We start from the raw sequence: 25,505 nt of genomic DNA, 5'->3' as shown, positions 1-25,505 counted from the left end.
ATTAAGCCGTAAGGCAATGTTCCAGTCCAAATAGTCCGTCGGGAATTGAATACAAGGCTATTATGCAGCTGATGTACAGTAAAATAAGTGTGCAACACTCCGTACCATTACGAAATATATATATATAATATGTACTCCCAGACATCCCTTTGAAACTAGGTCGTTAAAAATCTAGGCAGATTCGAAGCGAGACTGTGTTCTAGCGGTCACCCAGTGTCTGAATAAATCGTCCCGATCTGCTTTAATACGACTGTCACACAAGCTGCAATGTGGAGGTGAGAGCCGGCCGAGAGGTGATATCTCTACTGCGGGATGGCAGGGAGGATCAGATACATGTGGATACAGGAGGAACAGTACATCCCTCAGGGGGGAAAGCCGTTCCCCACCAAACACAGTGTTAAATCAGCACTCAGTCACTAGCCCTGTAACATAGACTGTCATCTCACCCCAGGCAGTGTGCCATTTCTGTAGCCCTGCTGTACACCAGGCAGAAGGCAGGGAGGAGAGTTTCACTGTATCACAACATCCCTCTGTTTACATCTCCTGTTAAGATGCAATTTGGTCGATTGGATCAGAAGACAACAAGAGACACACATTCCTTGAATCTGATGTTTTTATGTGGATCTTTTCTTTGAGGGGAGACGGGTGCCTGTGTATGCCTTTTGTAAAACTTTGATTAAATATTGTGGAATAACCTTGCATTTGAACAAGAAAGGACACTGCAAAAAGCAGTATTCCTTATAGAAAAGTCACATAGATTTCACATGTGATGTCCTCCGTGCACACACACATACAGTATATACTCCCACTAGGGATAGTTGCAACAGTGTGCACATTGTTGTAGCAAATTTTAAATAAGCTGCAGTCATTACTGAGCATATTTTTACTCAGAAGTCCTTGTCTAAATGTAATATTACGTGGGTATAAATAGGCCACTTAGGAAAAAAAAAGTATACACAACTACAAACCAAGATACTTAGAATATGTAATTTCATTTTATGTATATGTATGTTAGGTACACAGAGGTGCTCTGGTGACTGTGGAGGCCAGTTGAGTACATTGAACTCATTATCATGTTCAGGAAACCAGTTTGAGATGATTCACACCTTATGACATGGTGCATTATTCTTCTGGAAGTGGCCATCAGTAGATGGGTACACTGTAGTCATAAAGGTCAGCAACATTACTCAGGTAGGCTGTGGCATTGACACAATGCTCAATTGGTACTAATGGGCCCAAAGTGTGCCAAGAAAATATCCCTCACACCATTACACCACCACCAGCAGCCTGAACCTTTGATACAAGGCAGGATGGATCCATGCTTCCATGTTGGTGACATCAAATTCTGACCCTATCATCCGAATGTCACAGCAGAAATCGAGACTCATCAGACCAGGCAACGTTTTTCTAAACTTCTATTGTCCAATTTTGGTGAGCCTGTGCAAATTGTAGCCTCAGTTTCTTGTTCTAAGCTGACAGGAGTGGCGTCGGATGTGGTCTTATGCTGCTGTAGCCCATCCGGCTCAAGATTCACCGTGTTGTTCATTCAGAGATGCTCTTCTACATACCTCAGTTGTAACAATTGGTCATTTGAGTCACTGTTGCCTTTCTTTCAGCTTGTACCAGTCTGGCTATTCTCCTCTAACTTCTGGCTTCAACACGGCATTTGCACTCACAGAACTGCCACTTACTGGATATTTTCTTTTCTTCTGACCACTCTTTGTAAACCCTAGAGATGGCTGTGCATGAAAATCCAAGTAGATCAGCAGTTTCTGAATTACTCAGACCAGCTCGTCTAGCACCAACAACCATGCCACATTTAAAGTCACTTAAATAACCTGTCTTCCCCATTGTGATACATGTTTAGATGCTTAAATTAATTGAGTTTCTGCCATGTGGTTGGCTGATTAGACATTTACATTAAGAAGCAGTTGGACAGGTGTAAAGTGGAAATAAAATTTAAATATCTGGTCAAGTACCCTTACTGTAAGTGTACTTTTAAGTGTTTTTCCAAGAAGTACATAAATACATTTCAAAAAAAGTACTTATCCTACTATCTAGTACTATCTTATGTTTAGTTAATTTTTATTTCAGTTTAATTCATCTTTATTTATATAGCGCTTTTACAATGTAGATTGTGTCAAAGCAGCTTTACATAGAAGATTATATTTAATTGAAATTGTGTCAGTCCAGTTTTCAGAGTTTAAGTTCAGTTTAGTTCAGTTCAGTGTGAGTTAATTATTTACTGCTGAGTGTCCAAACACTGAAGAGCAAATTGATTGATGCACAGCTCCACAAGTCATAAACCATGCAAGCCAGTGGCAACAGCAGCCAGGAACAAACTTCACCAATTTGCGAAAGTGATTGAAAAAAAAAAAAACTTGAGTGAAACCAGGCTAAATTGGGCATGGCCATTTCTCTTCTGGCCAAACTAAACTGTTTATTGATGGCACATTTGGATAAACTGTGCGATTGAATAAGTTGTGTGAGTTTAGAATGAGTAATGGTAAGAAATTTTTGGGATTTCTACACTTTTTGCCTTCAAATCAAAATTTTGATTCCAAATATCTAAGATTAAGACACTTCAATAACATCTCATGTACAGTAGTGTTTTGGGATTAAGCCAATAGTACAGTATGTGATCTTTTTTTTTTGGCTAAATAAACATATTGGACCACACAAGCATCTACATTTAAAGTGTGGTCAAAAGTGGACATGACTTATTTTTTAGACATTTATGTAGTTATTTATAATCTTATGCATATCTTACCAAGTTGACAAAAACACATCTTAATAGCAGGTGTAAACAAGGCCTCATTATGGCCCTCAAAACTGAATAATCATTTGGTTTTCAAGCAAAAAAATCCAAGGTCAAACTCACAGTCCATCACATCTCTTTAATCACAGCAGGGCTCCCAGTTTACACCTTTTCTGCTGGCCTGGTCAGGTTTCACTTTGTACTGCCAACATTTTCACAGGCCCTTTTAGATCTTACAATGCATTTATGTGCTATTAAATGTTAAAGGGATAGATACCCCCCAAGAAATAACACTCTATCATTTACATAAAATTGTGGTCAGCTAAATGTTCAGGTAAACGAGAATAAGAAAATACTCTACAGCTGTCCACTCCAGACATCACTTTCGCCCATTACTCTATGCTGTTCCAACTACATGAACGTATAGTTTTCTTTCTTCTGAGAGGCACAAAAATGTAATATTTTGTGATCATTTTCAATAAAATTATTTTTTAAAACTATAAAAATCATATATACTCTATGACTATATCCAAAGTCCTCTGAAGCCAGTATGCTAATTTAAGCATACTTGATAATTGATATTCACTAAAAAAGATGTTCATCAGTTTAATCTTTATTTAGATTATTTAGTTTGCAAAAAATTTAAATGACTTTGTGATCCTAAACCATTCATTCATTCATTCATTTTCTTTTCGGCTTAGTCACTTTATTAATCCGGGGTCGCCACAGCAGAATGAACCGCCAACTTATCCAGCACGTTTTAAATAATTGATACCTTTCTACTAGTGTTACCAGTTACCATAAAATCCATAAATTATTATTTAAAATGTAAAATACTTTCAAGATTATGACTAATTTTGGCAATTTCTTATAATATATATATATGACAAAAAGCACCAAGGTGCTCACAGCAACCTGAATTCGATTCCCGGCTAAATGTCCTTTTTTCCCAGTGATGGTTGTGGCTGGAAGGGCATCCGCTGTGTAAAAACGTGCTGGATAAGTTGGCGGTTCATTCCGCTGTGGCGACCCAAGATTATTAACGGGACTAAGCCGAAAAGAAAATGAATAAATTAAATTAAATTAAAATAAATTCAATTCAATTAAATTAGTTGATATACATGTACTTGTTAAATTACTGATATATTCAAGATACTTATGTGTTTGTCCACATTTGACCCAAAGATGGGTTAAAACAATTCAGCATTTACTAGAGTGTGGAATGTCTATTATGATATAAAACAACATACAGTATAGTATTAGAAAGTGTACCATAACTTTAATTACTACTAGCTGAAATGCAGTTGCTAAGTTACTTATACAGTGGTCAAATCAATGTCTAAAGTTATTGATTTTGCAACAGCTAAATTCAGTATTTCAAAGAAAAATAGTTTGTTTACGTTGCAAAGTTCTGTCAGCTGACATATGACAGGTAAGAGGTCATCTTAAGAGTAAAGTTCAGCAAAATACTGTACCTTCTTCACAGTTTCCAGCATAGACTTGCCACCTTGCCAGGGTTTGGAGCCCTTGCGGATGCACGAAAGACTCGCCATGCTGTGCCACTTCCTGTCCTCCAGCTTCCTGTGGAAAGTGTTGGCCAGCAACAGCACCGTGTCGTAGATGTAGCGGTTGGTGATCTGACAAGAAGACAAAAAGCGGCAGGGAAGCAGCCACAAAAGAAAAGAAACAGACAACGTGAGCGGAGAGACCCAGAGACACCAGATTAATATTCTCTTACAAGAAAAAAAAGATTTATGTCTGAATGGGTACAGCTGGGATGAAAGGTCTCTACAGTGGAAATGACAACAGGCTGCTCATATTGAACAAGCCCTGGATAACAGCAGAGTTTAATAAGCAATAGAAAAGACACACTTACAGTAATGCCAGGCAATTGTTTGCTGGCACACATAGGCTTTAGTGTTCATATCTGACAAGGGACATCAAATGTGATGGTACAATGGAAGTATTTTTTAAAGCTTTTAAAAGGTGAAGAGTCGATTTTACACAAATAAATGTAAACTGAAGAGACAACAAATGAAATGGGGAAAAAAGAGAGTATTTTGTAAAAAAAAATGCATAAATATACTACAGTTTAAACACTTTTATGCCCAATCCAAATTCTATTTTTGTATTTTACCCCTAAGACATGGAACATAAACACAGCTACTTATAGTGTAGCTAAGGACAAAATAGAACATGTTCACTTTCTTTGGATTTGTGACGTACAGCTAGTTATCAAGTAAAACAATTTTACAATTTTAAAGATGTTATTTAGGATACTGAATAAATATTTAGAATGTTTATAATAAATTTTAGACAACACAATACTAGTGGTTAAACTTAAAGTATCACGAACCTCCCCTCTTTCAGTTCAATATAAAAAGTATTCAAAAAATACTGCGAGCAGAGGGAGGAGTGGGTGTGGCCAACAGAGGAGAGAAAAAAAAAAAGAGGGGAGCGAACAACTGTTGTCAGTTTAGTTGGCTCACCAAATGAGACACAAAACTTGGGGAGACCCATGATATTATAGTTAACAAAGTTAAAACGCAAAGAAATAAACAGTACATGTGTTATTTGTAATTTCAAATTAACATGACCACAATTTGTTTGATTATATTATAAAGATAATCGTGTTTATATAAACACTATAAATGAAGACTTCTCTCCTCCTGAATCTCAGGGTCTGAATGCAGACACAGTGGAGCAGTGCAGCGGGTGTCTTGCCCTATCTATTTCAACCATCGGCCTTGCTGGTAATCTGAAGCATTTTAAACACAGGCGAACACAGCAGCATGAACAGAGGCGATGTGTCTGAATGGTAACAAACGCAACTGATAAAAGACAAAAGCCCCTTTCACACATACAGACCTTTCCGGAAAATTGCCGGCAATTTGCCGGAAAGGTTGTATGTGTGAACAGGTCCTTTTTGAAAATACCGGTAAATTCGTTCTGGCTATTTTCCGGAAAGAGAAGTTGTAACATTACCGGCAATTTACCGGAATGCTGCGCTGTGTGAATGCAGAAGTAAGATTGCCGTAATAAGCGCGTGCACGTCTAGAACGTGCTGACGTGAGATGTCTGCTTTAGCCAATCACAACAGTCAGACGCATTTACGTCCGCGTGGTTTGTGAGAATAAAAGCCTTTGAATATTTTTCCAGACACATTTAGCTGCTAGAAGTTAGTCAGATCACGTTTATATGTTCTTCTTAATGCCAACTGTGTAAATAATCATCGATGAGATGCTTATGATAAGCCGTTGTTTGTTTACCTTCAAGCTTTGCGTGTGCCTGTGAAACAGCCTGTGAGCGCCTGCACACGCACATATTATGAACATCTCGACATGCGAAAGTGATCCTGCGAAAGTTGTTCACAATATTGATCATCCACAGAGTTTGTAATTTAGTTAAATGTTTACAAATACAAGCGCAGCCGTTTAAAGCTCATTTGTGGTGAATGATGTCAGAATTTACCGGTATTTTGGAATGGATGTGTGAATGCTCTTTTCCGGAAAATTTCCGTAACGTCCTCGCCTGTGTGAACAGCGCTTTTTTGAATATACCGGTAAAGTCGTTCCGGAAATTTTCCAGATATTTACCGGTATCACTGTGTGAAAGGGGCTAAAGTCCGCCATTATCCAATTCTCGTACAGCTCTCTCGACAAAAATGTTTAATGCAAACCAACAGCTTTGCTGTATCAGCCCTAACAGCATCACAGTGAAAAACATGCAACAAACCCAGATGATCATGGAAACAAACACATACGACCCTTGATAAACAGCTAAATATTGTGTGCCGTAATTAAAAAGAAGGGTTTTGTTAAAGGATAAGACAACTCAGCTATAAATAATAATGAGAAACCAATGTGTCATCACTGGACAGGCAGATCAACGCTGGGTCACTGACTTTGATCTCGCCCCAAAAATAATTTTAAACCCGGAAGCTGAAATTAGCTGACAAAAGCTCACAATTTTCCAGTTTTCCCCATAATTAAAGGTGACATTTGCTAAAGTTGTTTTAACTGATGCTTAACACACACAAATCAATTAAAATTTAGTACTCAAGGGGTTCTTAAAACTTTAAGAGTTAGGAAATCCATATTTGGAGGAATAACAAAAAAAATCGCTTTCAAATGAATAAACATGCCATTTTAATTTGAGAAAAAAAAATGTTATCAGGTCTTTACAGATTAAAAACATTATTACATTTTATACAAAGTGATACTTAATAAAGCCAATAAATCTAAAGAAACTGAGAGTTTACATGATCTTTTAGGCTTGAAGATAAATGAAATAGTAAAATCCTTAGTAAAATGCGCTGACGTTATAATAAAACACACTAATTTAAAATAAAGGCAATTCTGTTCATTTCTGATCATACAGGACAATCTGGGACTACACACACATACAAGCACTGCATCATGCGATGTCGACACAAAGGAGGTAGTTAATTTAACTCTGATCGATTGCACAGCTCTGATCAAGCCCAAGTGTTGTCTCCATTTTAATGAGAAGGTAATAAATGGAGTGAAGCGGTCATTAGGCTTTCAGCGTTGTTTATTAACCTGCGCTGCTCCCACATACTTGACACTGTATCGAGTGTCTTAGTAATCCCAACCACGTTGACAAATAGCTGAGAAAAACATCTTGCCATCAGCTTTGGTTTGCAATAATTGTCAAGAACGCAATCCATCAGGTAAGCTATCCTCATACGACCATAGCCTTGAAAAGATGCTCACCAGCTAACAAAGAAAAGGCTATTCTAATTATGTTAGGAGTCATGCTCGGCTGGCTCCATCAACAGGCATTTGCAGGTATGCTTTGCTATGAAACTGTAATGGCTTTCAGAGCCACCAAACTACCAGCCAATTATGTAGTATATATGTACACTGGCTTTAAAGGAGATTGAAGAATAAAATGACGGCGTCGAAAGGGATGATGCTCTCATCTAATCCGCTTAAAATGTAGCAAACACTGTTTCTGGGTCCAAGCTACAACTTGTTGCATTAAAGAACAGCCACAATTCACATCACATTTTAGGCTAAGATGAAAACTCGCGTTGTACACTGTACAGTGTACAGTGTGTACATCAATATTTGAACGATTCATAAAAGATGAATCATTTTCTTAGCTTCTGAAATTTTCTTAACGATAACGATTTTTGGTAGTTTTACCGCACACTGAAACTGTATATTAGCAGTTTGTTGCGTTTAGACATGTAATGTTCGAATCTAGTAGTCGACCGAATGCAAGCAATTTGCTAAAACGTACTAGCAATAAAACACATGCTGGGAATGTGTTAAACATTTTAGAAACTAGATAAAAGCTAGCAATGCACTAAAGCATATTAGCAATCTGTCAAAACATGTTAACAACGTTACTAAATCTAACCACAAAATGCAATGTTATACTGCACAATCTATCAACTATATATAACATTTCAACTAGAGCAAGTAGAGTAGAAGTGTGTAAACAAAACATTTTAAAACAGCATGCTAACAGAGTGCTAAACATGCTATTCATCCATCCATTTATCCATCCATGAAGTCAGTATCAGTAAAACATGCTAACAACATGCCATCCATCCGTCCATCCATTCAGCTATTCAACCCTTTAGTTAGAAGAGTATTAAAAGCATACAATCCATCCATCTGCCTTATATCCATGCCATGTATTTTTTGAATGTGAACATTTTCAATTATTTATTGTTTAATATTTATTAATTGTACATAATTTGACATTTTAGTCAGTCATCAGCATTCTCCTGGTTTTACAACATGTTTGTACACAAAGTCCCTTTAAGGCAAGTCATTTCACTCCGCGGCCATCTTGAAACGCTTCTCGGGCAGTATGCTCGGGCATTCTGTTTAAATGGGGAAACATCAATTTCTCCAAAACTACTTGTCAAGCTTATGATTACATTTCATATTACAAATAACCGCTAAAATTAAATAACAACTGTCTATTTAGTTTAATTTCTAAATGTTCGTATCACACAAAATCTGCAGAAACTCACGTCTGGTCGGATCCCCTCTAACAAAGAATTGTCATTCTATAGCAATTGCTGATTGGCTTCAGTACTAGAAGGTGGGCTTTATTCGCCATATAGTGATCGCTGATTGGCTTCTGTACTAGAAGGTGAGCTTTATTCACCATATAGTGATCACTGATTGGCTTCTGTACTAGAAGGTGGGACTTCATTCGCCATATTGACAGTTATACTTTTCCCTATTCAAAAGTATACGAGTGACACGTCTTGTGCATTCTATAGCTGTTTCTCATTTCAGAGGCTGCATCATCCGAAGGATGCAGACTTTAAAGTTGAGTCCTTCAAGTCCATACAGGCCAAACCGAGCATTTTAAAATGAGACAATCTAGCCGACAAAAGACAGATATCGTCACCAAGCAACCGTAACAGCTGCCGTTAATAAGCTGTAATAAAATTTGTAATGACTTTTTTTCCTAAGTGAATTTAAATCTTATTGTAAGCAATCTAAAGGCAAAACAAGGTTTATAAAAGCTGGAAATATATTTCCTTTGATCCATACATGTACACACAAACATGTAAACTGTCTATAAATTTACTCTTTCGAAAGACACGTCATACTCTTTTTGTTTTTCAACATGTGTTTACACATCCACGTAAAATAAACCCAATTCGTACATGTAAACCAGAGTTTTCTTTTAAAAGCGTCCTGCCGTTATCAGCGCGCAATGAATCTTGGGACATTCAAGGCCGTGAAGGATCCACCAGTTGTGTCCTTCATTACCTGGGAAACGAAGGACGCATTTGGAGGCTGCGTTTGAAGGAGCCTTCAAATTTTTGTTGAAATGAGATGGCCTTCGTCGCGCTGCGTCACTTCTAATGCACCCTTCAGTGGATGCAGCCTCTGAAATGAGACACAGCTATGGTTTTAGTTGTACACCAGCCTATAAAAAAGACTGTGTTTAGCATACAACAACGTCAGACATGATTATGGAGTGGGGCTCACCATCCAAACACAGAGCGGAAACACAGGTGGTGCTTGTATTTACACTTCCAGACTTCCACGAAACAACATTTCGTCTTCCAAAAGAATAGGCAAACAAAAGAGCAATGACCCAGAGAAGCAGACTTGACAGAGAATCCACCCGACTACCAGGCAACAGCATTTTATTTGTCTGGCTATGTGGCTTTTCCCCATTTTGCTACTTTTTTTTTTTTTTTCATCTCGTAAAGCAAAAACTCAAAAGGGCTTACTTATTGATTTATGTTTCATGTCTCAGACACAAAGTGAAATGGCATAAGTCGCTGCAGTTTTTTTGGGGTGGGCTGTTTTCCGGGAAGGACATTATGATATAGCATTTGTGGAAAGAGTTGAGACCACTGAAGCAACAAAGCTGCCATTGCCAAGGGGGTAAACAGACAAAGACAGGGTTAAATTGAGGGGGGAGAAGATCGGCTGACCAGGGAAATCTATTAAGTCTGTTTGAAGTGCAGGAGTTGAAGTGAATCTCTTCTGGGACAATGAGTGATTGGTGGTCTGGAGGGAATGGGAGGTGTGAAGGGGTTTCCAAAGGGAGAGCGGGATATATGTTGAGAAAGAGGGATGCGATACGCTTGAACGCAGGGTAAAATTGAGCTCTTCTAGGCTGGACAGGGAGCAGATCCTGTATCCTTAATGTTAAACATGAACTGCTTATACAGAATGTGTTAAAGACTAGGTGTAGACTAGCTAACTCACTCACTCGATCAATCAATCAATCATAAGGCTGTCTTGACTTGTTGTGCTTTCAATGCAATTTTCTTTTGGCATAAATCTGTTAATCAACCTCAGTCCTGATCGAAACTATAAATTGATTAAAAAATTATAATATTTTAACTATTTAATTGCCAAATTCAGAAATTATGCCGGTTTGAAACACCCATTCGAAACACAAAATGACGTATTTTTTTATAAAAAAGTATTTGCGGATTGGGTTTTAAACATTTTATTACAGTCTTGGACATAAACGATTAGTAACAACAATGGCTTTAATGCATTGTTAAATTTTCATTTTTTCCTCCTAATTACTGTTGGTGGCTGTTTTTGCTCCATTGACTTCCGTTATAACCATATTTGATGGTGCATAAATACAGTCTTTGTTTTTATTTACTCCCTATAGCTCTGAGAGCTGAGATGCATATTTGATTTTCCCAGGCACATCACGGTAAGTGCATAAAGGTCACTCTAACACACTCACAGACACACATACACACTCTTTAATTTGCTGTTATACTCCATATAAAATCCAGAAACTAAGCTTTTTTTCTTTTTTTTTTTTTTTTGCACATTGCACATCTAAAGGATGCCAATTGATAAACAACAGAAAAATTACTAATTTTACCTTTTACCAATAGGGAAAGCCACCAACAATCAAAAATGCATGATTATATGGTGCCATGGTTTTGTAATCAAAACAATGTGGTTATAATGGAAGTCAATAGGGCAAAAACAGTGACCAACAATAAAATTAGGGAGAAAAAAAAAAAGAAAATTATTCAAAAACAATGCATCAAAGCCAATATTGTTTCACATGTCCAAGACTTTGATAAAAGGTAAAAAAAAAAAAAAAATCCACTCCAAAATAAATTTTTATATTAAAAATACATCATGTGTGTGTTTTGAACCAAATCAGTGACATAATTTATGAATTTGGCAATTAAAGAGTTAAAACCCATTAATTTTCCAAGCAATTTAGTAGTTTTGATCAGAAATGAGGTTGATTTACTAAAGAATTAAATAAATATGTATCAGATACATTTTTACAGCAGTTTAATTTAGTGAATGTTTTCATCCCAATCATCAACAAAAGGGTAGTACATTTGCCCAGAGTATATTGTTGAGCTTATTCTTTATTATTCAATGCATTTTCTCGAAATATGTGTGAAAATAAGACTTGTCTCTAAAAATCATTTTGTTAGCTGAAACACAGAAAATGTTATGGCTAAATTAAGACACAAAATCACCCCAGAGAGAAACTAACATCCAAAAGCTTGCCTTAAAATAGAAACATTAACATAAATAAATTGATCATAGACAAGATGTTGTTCACATAATACCTTGACTGGTATTTTAAATACATGCTGTATTTTAAACCCTTTCTGCATATTTAATAACACCATATAACGTATGCAATATTTATCATATTTAACATGATTCAACACAAATCATATCTGCCATAAGGGTTGTCAATGGTGTAAATTAACATTTAGGAAAACACACTCAGTAAGATAAATAGTTGAAAACAGAAGCAGCACCCAATGGCATAGTGAAAAGAGCTAAAACAAAAAAACAAAAAAACAAACAGCAAAACAAGGCTGCTAATTTTCACATTGACTTTTTTGTCTCAACTTTTCTGCGGAAGTTGCTCAAAGGCTAATGATGACAGTTAATGGACACAATCAAAAAAAGGAAATGAAGGCAAATGATTTATGATTAGCTTGATTGGATGTGAATAAATGTGAGTATGGAGAATAAATCACACCTCTAACATCTGTGCCTTGGGGTCTTTGGGGTCGCAGAGGGAAGTGTTGATGCGGTGGTTGTTCCTGACGCAACGTTGGCTGGTGTTTTGCGGCAATGGGAAAGTCTGTCTCACCAGGGTCAAGCGACCTATAGACTTCATCACCAGCTCCTGCACATCCATGTCTGAAATCTCCTACACCACAGGAGACGAAAAGCACAAAGAAAAAGAATATTGTCAGAAGAAAATGGGCTTTTCTGTGTGCAGTGTAAATAGGCTGAAGAGATAAAAAGCATCTTGCTGAGAAGAACTTCTGTTTCACACTTGAATAGAAAAAGAAAAAGTAGGTCTCTGAAAAAATATTAAAATCACGCTTTTCGCTTCAGAAAATAAACTTTGGGTTGAGAGAAAGAAAAAAAGGGGGTAGAGATCAAATACGAAAACACAATGCTATCTTTTTATATTTCGTTTCTTATTAACTATTGTCATCTTCCAAATAAATCTATGAGGCTTGTAGAAGCCGAAATATTGCGCCTACCTCTATAAAACATTCCTTTTCTTTTGACTTACTGTACAGGCAACTGCAATAATCTCAGTCTTATTATTCTCATATAGCGTGACATTTTCATAACTTTAAATGAAACCATTCTTCTGTTGGCAACTTACACAGATTTCATATAGAAGTGTGAAAATGTTTAATTTACATGGTTCATTCAACAAAAAGTTTAAAGACTAGTCACTCAGGCAAAGGCTTAAATTGCATATAATGTATATTATGGGTTATTTTTCTTCAATATTATATCCAGAGCTTATATCCAAGAGAAGGTTGACTTCGGCAGTGGAGTGTAACACAGTGGATTGAATTTTTATTTTAACAGAGCACAACGTTAAGGCTTGTCCGGGATAAATATGATTTTTTTTTTCAAGAGGGGCAAATGACAATTGTATTTGCCTGACTGTAAACAATCTAAAACATCAAACTAGGAAAGCACCAAAATTACAGCAAGAATGACCCTGATTTTCAGCTGAGGGTCTGTGTCTGTGTGTGAGACATGTAGAGGAGAAAAAAGCACTTAAAATTTTACTGAATACTTTCAGTAATGTGGTAAAAATCAAATTCAAGCATTAATTAAATACAATACAACCTAGAAACATGACTTAACCATAATATATCATCAAAACAATTACAACAAAAATAACATTGATTGTATTTTGAGTTCAAACATTGTCAATTTTGACTGTTACATTCATTTCATGAAAATATTTTTTTTTTAATTCTAATTGTAATGGTACATGGTACATCTAATTGTAATTGTAACTGGTCCAATACCCCCATAAGTGGTTCCGTTCTCTCATCAGTTGCAATAGAATAACTTTTGCATATATTATTATGCATATATTTTCTTTTTTCCTATGATTACAGACATGTGCATATACCACCAAAATTAATTGCAGCAACCTAGACCACACAACATAAAAGGCACACTTTCAAATTTGAGTTTACAAAAAATATATACGCATATTTATTGTAGTCACTTTCAACAGTGCATTAAGAAAATTCTAAAATTTATCTTTAAAATAATACCAAATCTTTGCATTAACACCTTTTGAGTTTGGGTTGGCAAAATCCAGGTGAAAACCACAAAATAGCACTTGACTTTTTAAATTAGTTTCATTCTTGAATGAATCATCTGCTTGAATGAATCGCTTGAACGAACAACTCACTCATTAAGACATTTTCAACTTTTAATATTAAATGTTAATATTTAAGATTTACAGTAACAAATTACCTAAAACTAATAGCCTTATAACGACTAATAGCAGTTTATTAATATTAAGTAAGGTAGAAGTTGGGGTTAGGTTTTGTGAATGATTTGGGATGCAGAAAAAATCTTTACAAAAGCAGGTAATAAGCCAGTAGTTATGCATGAATTGTGACTTAACCTAAACTTAATCTAAAATGTTACCAGATTTTAAAAAGTATCATTACATTTTCCCAGCATTAATATTTGTGTGTTAATTACATTTATATCTATGCAGCTGTAATTTTGCATTAAAATTCCTTTAATGCACTTCCATTTTTTTTTTTTTTATAAATAAACTCATGCTAACTTATAAGGTAAGGTAATAACACTACAATAAATTGTAAATATTAGCATGCATTAGTCAAATTTAATAATATAAAATGTTTTGTGTAGTCACAAGCAGTATCACCCGTATAAACAATTAGTGAAGTTAGTGAACATGGTAAAAAACTTCACTTCATAATGTATAACCTTTCATATATTTTTTTTCAGATTTTATTTATTTTTTAGATTTCTTGTTTGTAGCTCACTGGAGTCAAGAACTGTTATTATTTAAAGTTAAATAGGTGTGAATCCCCAAAAGTTAGAGCTGGCTAACAGGTTAAAACTGAAAGTATTAAACTAACACATTTTTTTAATGTCTACTCAAATAAACAGATATGAGTAAAATCAATAAATTAACATAACTAAAATAAAATAAAAATGACATTAACACAAACTATTTAAACCTAATTAAATAACCATATATTTAAATAAATAAATAATAAACTAAGTTAAAACAACTTAAATGAAGTTAAATGGACAACCCAGATTTTTATGTTTTATTTTCTTGAGCAAAGTTCCCTTAAAATAAATACAAAACAACACAGCTAAGAATTAGTTCCTGTTTAACAAATATTGCTCCTTCATTAAAAAAAAAAAAATGTTACTTCTCAACACCAGTCCTCACACACACACACTAAACTTTCTTCACACATGGTTAAGTTGTCCTCTCTCATCAACTCAAGGTCAAATTCTCCAGTCTCCGGTTAGCTAAAAAGCGGGCCCAATTTAAATACAAGAAACATGACTACATAAAAATCACCATTAGTATTACAATTACTCTCATGAATGGGTATTCAGAGTGCTGCCAAAAGGCGGAAAGACACGACCGCTTGCGCTCCCGTGTCCTTGCGCAGCCTTGGGAGGAATGATTGCTAATTTTAGCCTGAAGCCATCTTTTTTTCTCTCTCTCTCTTCTCCCACAGACGGCCAGAGTGAAGTGAGTGAGCTGGGAATGATGTGATGAGAATGGACAGGGAACGTCCCCCAGTGAAGGCAGACTTCAGAGCGGCCAAGCTGTTCCCTCTGACAGCCTTCACTTTTGAGTTTCATTCTCACCTGCGAAGCTGTGATTGCTGGTGACTGGCTCTCATGAAGTACGTCATTAAATTTGAACTTGTGGCTTGCCGGCGAGGAACTTACTTGGGATGTCGAAGCCATTTAGCCTTCAATAAGATTCAAATTAAAGTCGTCTACAATACAGCCTGTTCTCGGAAAAGCCACTGTTAAGTTTTCTGATCGGATGATTCACAATCTCACCTGACGCGCAGTTGATGCTGTCAAAAAATGTTTGTGCTGCCGTTAATTAATAGGAATGATGGAGGATAATTGACAAGAGGGCAAGCGAGGACTTTATAGTGCACCGCTTCTCAACTTTCAAGAGCACGAGGACATCATGCTTTTCCAGACCTGAAAATACTGACTTTGAGTGGCTTATTCTAGCCTGGGATGACAAACGCAAAGGCCCTTGGTGCTTAATTAGGAGCGCTAAATTAGGATGACACAAATATGAGCCTACAGGGTTATGGCCCAATTTTAGGGTTCAGGCTTTGGCAGCTACTTGTTTTGTCCCCTATGTGTGCTGTCAAGTAAGGCCGACCATGAGCAATGCCTGTCCATTCAGGGACACGTCAAGGTAATGTCATGTGCCTTTGTGTTTAATAGAGGAGGGCATACAACTTTTCTCAGATGCACTTAACACTCCGTCTGCCCAAAGTAGGGAGGGTTAGTACATCGGATGGAATTACAAAAAAAAAAAAAAAAAAAAAAAAAGCTATTTTTTGTTTGTTTGTTTGTTTGTTTAATGTGGTAGGGATCCATATCATATAAAAAAATTCATAATCTCTGCATTCAAAAACAAGCATTGAAGATAAAATAAATGTGAAAAATAAGAGTGGTCACACATTTACAGTAAGCTAACTTAAGTATCAAACTTTTAACAACATATTTAACAACATAACAATATATTATATATGATAACTAACTTTATTAAATGGAATTTCAAACCCATGAAAATCTTTAAGACTGTGCATTATTATTATTATTATTATTATTATTATTATTATTATTATTATTATTATTATTATTATTATTATTATTATTATTGTTATTGTTATTATTATTCATTTAATAATTTATTTATTTTCTTTTCAGCTTAGTTCCTTTATTAATTAGGGGTTGCCATAGCGGAATGAACCACCAACTTATCCAGCATATGTTTTAGGCAGCGGATGCCGTTCCAGCCACAATCCATCACTAGGAAACATCCATACACACTCATTCACACACATACACTACGAACAATTTAGTTTACCCAATTCATCTATACCACATGTATTTGGACAGTGAGGGAAACCGGAGCAGCGGGAGGAAACCCATGCGAACACAAGGAAAACATGCAAAATCCACACAGAAATGCCAACTCAAACCAGCAACTCTCTTGCTGTGAGGCAGTCATGCTACCCACTGCGCCACCGTGATGTCCATTAATCATTCATTTATTCAAATTTTTTTTTATTCATTATCATTACATTTTTTTTAGTTCGTTTAGAATTTTGGTTAATATATTTGTGCAAGACACAGTAATCATTTAACTTTTCATGATCATCTCAATAATACCTCTTTTATCCCCTATTTCCATTTTCATCATATTTTCAGACATCTTAAAAATGTACAGAGTGGTTTGTTCTACACAACAGCTTCTGCTTGGTCCACTTTTCCACATTTTCACTTTCTCTTTCATTAAATCTAATTTATAAACACAGAATCTATTCACCTTCAGAAATATAGTTTCATGCAACCCAGGCTCATTCTGAAAACGTACCATCATATACATTTCTGGAGAGCACCAAATACGACCCAGGAAATAAATTTTTTGCAGTTTTTGTTTCCGCGAGTCCGCCAGAGTCTGCTGTGTAGGTTTCAGATCTCAAATTTCTCTCGCAAGTGCCATTCGCACCTGCTGTTTTCACGTGAATTCACCAGAGGCTGCTATTGACTGACTGTTGACTGACTGATGATCGGCTGACCCACCCTCTTCGCTCCCTAAACCCCACCAATAGTGTTTTCCAATGTACTGACTGACCCGCCCACCCACTTCCCCAAGTCCAACTGACAATTTTCAAAAGCAATCCAGAAAAAGAAACGCCATCGCTGTTTTTTTTTACCATGTTTTCAGATTTTACCACATTCTCATCCTGTTATTTATTTGTTTTTTAATTTTTTTGATTCTGTTTTTGTCTTACCCATTTCTGGAACTGTTCTTCACCAGACTCAAACCGCATCTGCGTCTCAAAACCACCAACGAACATGGCGAGCTACTGTACAAACTGGTAACAGCGGGAAAGCCGTCCATACAGAGGTAAGCGGTCAGCTGGTAAGCGTGAATTGAAAAGGAACGGCGTCATACCATCTCGTAGCATTACTTTTAAAGCCGAAACATAGCCATGCGTACTTCTGCCTACACAATTCACAATCTCCAGAAATGTATATTGGGCTACGTTTTTAGAATAAGCCTATGTTGGTTTCATGGTATACATAGGGTTTTATTTAAAAATAGAGCAATGGAAAAGTGATCCATGCGACCCTTTTAAATAATATCAGGGAGATTAATAGAGGTTAAAACAAAGAGCGACTTTTAAGTTAATGAAATAGCTGTAATTCAGGCTGGTGGGTAAAGGTTTTATATCTTCATTGTCTTTTCCTTGTCGCATAATCATTTTGGAAAAATGCTTTATTCGTTAAAGAAAGCGCTGAATTATTTTAGAGCGCTACTCCCATGCTTGCCAAATCTAATTTGAATCACTGCGCAGTAATTTGTCCTTATCTGGCCACCTTCATCTAGCTCTGAATGAGCCCTTGTCCGCCTCTCACTTAGACAAATAGATATGTAGAGATGCAAATATATTCAAATGTGCTTAGAAAAAATAATAAACTGGATTTCTCATCAAATTGCGAGAAAGAACTCACCTCATTTATGATGATCCAGTGACAGTCAAAAGCCACAAGATTAGTTTCCACCACCTAGAGAGACAGAAAGAAAAATTTAGCCAATTAGAAACTGAATTGTTTGGAAGGGTGTGTGGTGAACTGTCCCTCACAATCATGTGAATCATATATCATCAAAAAGCACTAACAGCGACAGGGTTTCTGTTTAGATTGTAATGATGTCTCATCAAAGGTCTATTAGTGGACAAGTCAAAGGTTTATGAAATTAATAAACAGAATAAATATGGCACCCATAACAGGGATTTGAATATCAGTGTTATAGCCTGTAAACATATCCACTTCTACATATCAAACTCTGCACTGTTCTTCTTTTTTTGTCTCTTTTTAAACCCAGTATGACACACAGAAAACTCAGCAGTGTTTCAGTTAATCTGCGTTTCTACTGCCCATTGTATCAGCACTGCATTTCATTAACTATAATTGTGTTGGTGACTAAATGTGACTGCCATAAATAATTTTTGTTATAAACGAAATGAACAGCTGGGAAATCTGACACCTGTGGCAGCATTAATGGTGTTGTAATCTTCCACAAACACCTAATAAACATTCATAATTGCAAAAGTAACAAGTGGTATATTGTAGCATTTTGCATTGGCTTAAAGACTTCGTCGTACACCTAATAAAAAAAAAACAAAGAAAAAAAACTGAAAAGGGAAAAAACAAAAACAGCAGCTGTTGTTGACAGAATCTTTCTGTTAATAATATGCCATTATTATATAAAAAATATGATAAAAAATAACAAAATATGATAAAAAAACTGAATAAAAATTTGCAACTGTTGTTAACTAAAAGTTTTAAATTAATTATACAATAGAAGCCATAAAACAAATTTCTACATTTGACAATTAATTAATTGACAAGTTTGAAATGCATTTTTCATGTTTCATTTTGACAGTGTGAATTGAACAAAGCACTGCAAGCATTAAACGGACCCTACACCAGTACTAGGGGTGGCACATTACAAGTAACACAAATTATGTAGTAATATATATATAGTATTATACTACATTTCTGAGTAACATGTAAAGTAACACATACATTTTAAAAATGAAGTAATAATATTTGAGTACTTTTTAAATAATGTAATGCAAGTTACTTTTTAGTTTAGTTAATTTACTTAAAAAAAAAAAGGGCTGAATTGAAATTAAAATGAACTTCGTCATGTTAAATCCCGGACACGATGAAGGAATGCAGGAACAGACAGAAATGAAGATGGCAAAGGCTTGCCTTACATTATTGCAATAGAAATATTCTCATTATTTTGAGTACATTGAAGAAAAGGAAAAGAGGATTATCTGAATTGACAGCTTTTACTTTTACTTTTTACTTTTTAATAAGACAAAAAAGTAGCAAACGCATTGCTTTAAACTTTCATTAATCTGTATATATGGCTTGTATAGCTCTGGGGTCAGGTGGTTTTCCAAAGAGAATATCCTACATTTTTAAAATGTTTTTTAAAGGTAAATGAAGGTTATACAATGTCTTGTTACTTCTTCATATAAAAAAAAAAAAAAAAAACGCAACAAGTTCTGAAAGAGATTAGGCCTCAGCCAGGAAAAAGACACAAAACACAAAAGTAGGTGAACAGCAACATAACGCATTACTTGCCATAAAAAGTAACTAAGTAAAGCAACTCGTTACTTTTTGGGGAGTGACTCAATATTGTTATGCATTATATTCTAAAGTAACTCTCTCCAATGCTGATCTACACATTTTACTTTTGTTACACTGACTAAAACTAAACCATATACTGTAGCATATATAAAAGTCATATGACAAACAATTGCTCATCACAAACAGCGTATCCACAAGCAGAACAGCTTACTGTAGGCTACTAGTATATATATAGGTATGTGCTCAATATATATAGGTGTTCTCAATGTCATTCAACTAACACCATAAAGTAATGCAATAATCATTCTTTACCAAAATTACAGGTAACATGGAACTCTAATGTACATAACTGATGAGAAAAAAAAAACATAGAAATTCATTATTTATTTCAATTTTTTTTTCTGTTAACATCATGCTCATTTTTACATTGTAGTATTCATTGAGCACATGAAAGGATTTTTCTATTAGCAATGTGACCCAAACAGGTAAACATTTTTTTCAGTATTGTACAAAACTGCTTATCTTGAATTACACTGCTTAATAAATAGTTTTTGATGTTAATTAATATTAATTAAGGTGGGTGGTGACATGGATTAAGAAACCATAGTAAAAATGACAAACAAACAACACAAGATTTAAATTAACAAACAAAGATATTAATAACCTGCAATTCCTCACACCTACCTAGAAAAGGATGGAAAGATGGAAGCGTGAGAAAAAAGAAAGGAAGGGAAAAAGCTAAGGAGGAGGATGCAGGAAGGAAAGATGTATGGAAGGAATTAGAGAAGGAAGGGAGAAAAAGGGGGAAAGGGAGGTAAAGTGAGGGAAGGAAGAAAGAAAGATATGAGCATGCACCTAAAACATCTTGAAGGTACAGTATGAAGTAAGTTTGGAAATGAGTTTCGATGGAAGAACATTTAAAAACGAGCTTATATGGAATAAAGGGATAGTTCCGCTTTTTTTTTTTTTAATTCTGTCATAATTTACTCAACTTTTACTTGTTCTAATCTAGTTTGTGTTTCTTTCTTTTGTTGAAAACAAGATAGCATAATTTCACCAATGACTTACATAGTATTTTCCCACTATGGAAGTTGTTACATGGTTTTAGCTTTCTTCAAAATATCTTCTTCAGAAAAAAGAAATTTAATGGTTTGGAACTACTTTAGGGAGACTAAGTAGTGAGTAAATAAAAATTTGAGTGTTAACTAACATTAGGAATAGACTTTTGAGTGAAAGAAAGGATTTAATGAAGAATGCAAATTTGTCATTTAGAATTTAAGTTTGTTTGCAACCCAGGTTCAGTCTGAAAACATACCTCTATATACATTTCTGGAGAGCACCAAATACGCCCAAGGAGCTACGTTTTTTTTTTTTTTTTTTTTTTTTCAGTTTTGTTTTCGGGAATCCACCAGAGGCTGCTGTGTATGCTTTCTGAGATCTCAAATTCCTCTCACAAGCACCATTTGTGCCTGCTCTTCTCACGTAAATTCATCAGAGGCCACTGTCGACTGACTGTTTGACTGTTTCAATAACTGATTGACTGACCGATCATCAGACCCACCTCCTCGTTCCCTAAACCCAAACTACAGTTTTTAAAAGCAATCCAAAAAAAAAAGAAACCCCCCCACCTGATTGTTTACCACACTTTTAGATTTTACCACATTCTCACCCTGTTATTTACTTGCTTATTTTATTTTATTTATTTATTTATTTATTTATTTATATATAAATACATTTTTTATATATTAATATATATTAATATATATTTTTAATTTTTTTTCCTGGTAAGCTAACTGAAAAAACTGCCAACAGCGGGAAAGTCGCCCATACAAAGATAAGTGGTCAGCTGGTAAGCACGAAAAGGAACTGCGTCATACCACCCCGTAGCATTTAAAATGCAGCCATACGTACTTCTGGCTACATAATTCACAATCTTAAGAAATGTATATAGGACTACATTTATAGAAAAAGCCTATGTTAGCTGTTAAAAAAATATGACATTTGAAAAAAGGAGAGATCAAATCTTGTTTTTTTTTTATTTAAAAGTAGGTTTGATCCTTGATTCAAAATAATCAATTACATAAGAGGGAATCTGGGGAATCACAGCATCCATAATTTTACTTACCTAAAATTCTCATTATTAATACTGAACTAACACTGCTTTTGTGTAACTTTTAATGTCACCTCAACCCTTTAGCAAAAGTCAAACTGGTTAACACTATTCAACAACTCCAGTATCATCTGCACTACACACTATCTATGATCATTAGCTCAGTTAGTCATGTTGAAATTTCCTTTGAAAATGTTAGGATCAGTGTGATAAGTTATCAAAAAAAGCACATCATAACCTCATAACATTAAACCATGAGTAGACAAAGTGGTCAGTATTAGTATTAATTACATGCTCCAATCACTTTGATGTCTGAGGCTTTGTAAGGTCATTAGAGCGGCTCATGAAAAGTATACGTAGCTCAAAGCAGTTGTGTATACACAGTCAAAAGTTTGGTTCCCAGACAGATGGCTGAGCTTAATTAAAGCATTGGCTTAACTTTTGCTACACCAACATGAACCTCTAAGACTTGTCCTGATGCCAAGAAAAAAGTTCAAGGTTGTTACACAGTGCGCTTGACCCGATCAAAGATGTCTCTATATTAGACATTGTAAAAGGCTAAATATTTGAGTGATTGCATCCATGCTGATTTTTTTTCTACCCCTCTTGAATATGCAATTAAAGTTGTTGGTTGAAAGGTGTGCTCTCCATTGCCAAGGAGGAATGTATTGATTCTGGCAGAGAGCTGAAAGTTTGCACAGACGAGATTGAGATGCTCGCACAGAAATCTAGGAAAATCCTCAAGCAAAAGATCTCTCCAAGTTAAACAGAGTCATCCCTTGGGTAGAATCAGCCTCAGGAAATTAGCAAATAGACCTACATCTCTGATGTTCCTTAAAGAGACAGTTCACCATTTTCATGCTCTTGTGTCCTTACAAACCTGCATGGCTTGCTTTCTTCCATCAAACACAAAAAGTTAAACACAATAGTCTGCAAATGGTAAACTGGCTCGTCAATGTCTGAAATGACCATAAAATAGCATACATATACTATAAAGGAGAATTTCATCCAACTTTAAGGGTTAATTTAGTCAGAATTTAAAATAGTATGTTATTAATTATAGTTCTAAGAACTTCGGTGTCCAGAAAAGCAACTAAAAACCCTGACTTCAGTAATTCAACAATATTCATACAAAGCTCCAAGATAAGAACACTTTTGTGTGCCAAAAAGCTCAAATTATTTTGTTAATTTTTCAAATTAATTACGTTATCAGGGTGCACGTTTACTACTGGCAAACAAAAGACATTATACTGCCATAAACTGTAAGTAAACAATGTAAATAAGAGGTTCCAAATTTGTACAATTTTCTTCAGTTTATTTATGATGTGGATTGTATTTAGGAATGTTGATATCTGCTCTGTTGACTTTAAAGGGACACTTACTAAAGTTTAGTCATTTGAAACAATATATTCCGCCCACGCTCATTATTGATACGTACCGCTAAATCTGGCAATCATGAAATACATCCTAGGAGGTAAGTTATTTTTTGGAGTTTTTTTTACAAATCCACCAGAGGCCACTGCATATGCTTTTTCAGATCTCCAATCTCCGAAAGTGCCATTCCCTCCTGCTGTGAATCCACCAGAGGCCGCTGTCAATTGACTGACTAAGCGACTGACCAACAGACTGATATCCCCACCCACCAATAGTGTTTTTGAAAGCAATCCAGTACAAGAAAATCCCTCGTCTGTTTTTTAGATGCTTTCAGATCTTACCACGTTTTTCACCCTATTATGTACTTGTTTATTTTATGTTTTTGTTTTACCTGTTTTCTGAAACCGTTTTTCACCAGACTCTTAACCTGTCTTCGTGGTCAACTTTTCTCTGCGTCTCAAGTCTACCAATGTACATGGCGAGCAACTGGGCAAACTGATAACAGCGGAAAAAGTCCACATGGAGGAAAGTGGTCAGATTGTAGCAAAAAAAAAAAAAAAAAAAAAACAGAAGCCAGCAGCGGTGTTATACTGCCCCATAGCATTTATTTTAAAGACGAAATGCAGCCATACATAGCTCTGGCTACATATTACGTGCTCTCCAGAAATGTATATAGGGTTACGTATTCAAAATGAGACAGTGTTGAATATATAGTATAATAAGTAATATATGGAGAATTACATTTGTAAAATAACAGAAAAAGTACTGCAGTTTATTACCACATTTTCTATTGTAATTTACAATAGCAAACCAGACAATATATCACATCAAACTATTAAAAAAATCTCTTTCCAAGGTCCCACAATGCAATTAAAAAGCATAAATAAATAATACAAATGATAAAAAAATAAAAAAAATAAAAATCATTAATCACAAAACACAGAAAATGTACTGATATTTTAGTGTACTGATTGGTATGTGAAAGAAACTGAACACTGTGCAATATTACATCTTAAACCCCCAGTCTTGGCAAACAGTCCTCAGCATGTTCATGACAGTCTGAAGAACCTGTTTCTTTTCGCATAATGATGAAGGTGCAGGTGTAAACACACATGAACTATGATTCTGTTTATTTATAATAGAGAGGGAGGATGTGTGTGCTGTATTGTCCATTAAAACAATGTTTACTTGTGCTTAACTTGAAGGCTACAACCAATTTAAATGGCTTTTCATGTCTGTGTTTATTTCACTGTGTAGATACTGTCCGTCCGTTCGTCCGTCAATCAATCAATCAATCAATCAATCAATCAATCAATCAATCAATCAATCAATCAATCAATCAATCAATCAATCAATCAATCAATCAATCAATCAATCAATCAATCTATCTATCTATCTATCTATCTATCTATCTATCTATCTATCTATCTATCTATCTATCTATCTATTTATCTATCTATCTATCTATCTATCTATCTATCGTTCGTATCCAACCATCCGTTTGTTCATCTATCTATCTATCTATCTATCTATCTATCTATCTATCTATCTATCTATCTATCTATCTATCTATCTATCTATCTATCTATCTATCTATCTATCTATCTATCTATCTATCTATCTATCTATCTATCTATCTATCTATCTATCTATAAAATCCATTCGTCTGTCCGTCCGTCCGTCCGTCCATCTGTCCGTCAGTCCGTCTATCAATCTATCTATCATTTATCTATCTTTTTAAAACTTATACATACCTGTACTGTACGTTAACACTGTACGTAATATGCTCACATATTATTGTAGCCAGTTTGTGAGGGACTGGACTTATCTCTTTAAGAACCATAGAGACATATAGAGATTTATATATTCATTGCATTTCAATGAACAAAGCTTGAACTAGCACCCTGACTGTCTGATTATGAGTATCTGCAAATCAGGCCCGGCTTGCTGTCAAGCCGCAGAACGACATTTCTGAATGACAGTCAGTTGAAGTAAAGTCTTACGCCCTTGAGATCAAAGCTCGTAATCACTT

General features: G+C 35.3%; 1 protein-coding gene across 10 annotated transcripts in view; it reads right to left on the bottom strand.

Annotated features, from left to right (window-relative positions):
• The window catches only part of grid2 (glutamate receptor, ionotropic, delta 2), a 704,448-nt gene that overhangs the window by 248,693 nt on the left and 430,250 nt on the right, over positions 1 to 25,505 (bottom strand). For all 10 annotated transcript variants that reach the window (XR_002459338.2, XM_073909344.1, XM_073909341.1 and 7 more), the window contains 3 exon segments: positions 18,337 to 18,390; positions 12,263 to 12,436; positions 4,234 to 4,395 (listed from right to left, as the gene is read on the bottom strand). Coding sequence is in view for 9 of the 10 variants with exons in the window: in XM_073909344.1 (XP_073765445.1) it covers positions 4,234 to 4,395; positions 12,263 to 12,436; positions 18,337 to 18,390 (390 nt within the window). In the remaining variant the exon portion in view is untranslated.

This window comes from Danio rerio, chromosome 8, assembly GCF_049306965.1.
Source record: "Danio rerio strain Tuebingen ecotype United States chromosome 8, GRCz12tu, whole genome shotgun sequence".
Taxonomy (NCBI): Eukaryota; Metazoa; Chordata; class Actinopteri; order Cypriniformes; family Danionidae; genus Danio; species Danio rerio.
The sequence above is the reverse complement of the archived record's forward strand: the minus strand, read 5'-3'. Positions and strand labels throughout refer to the sequence as shown.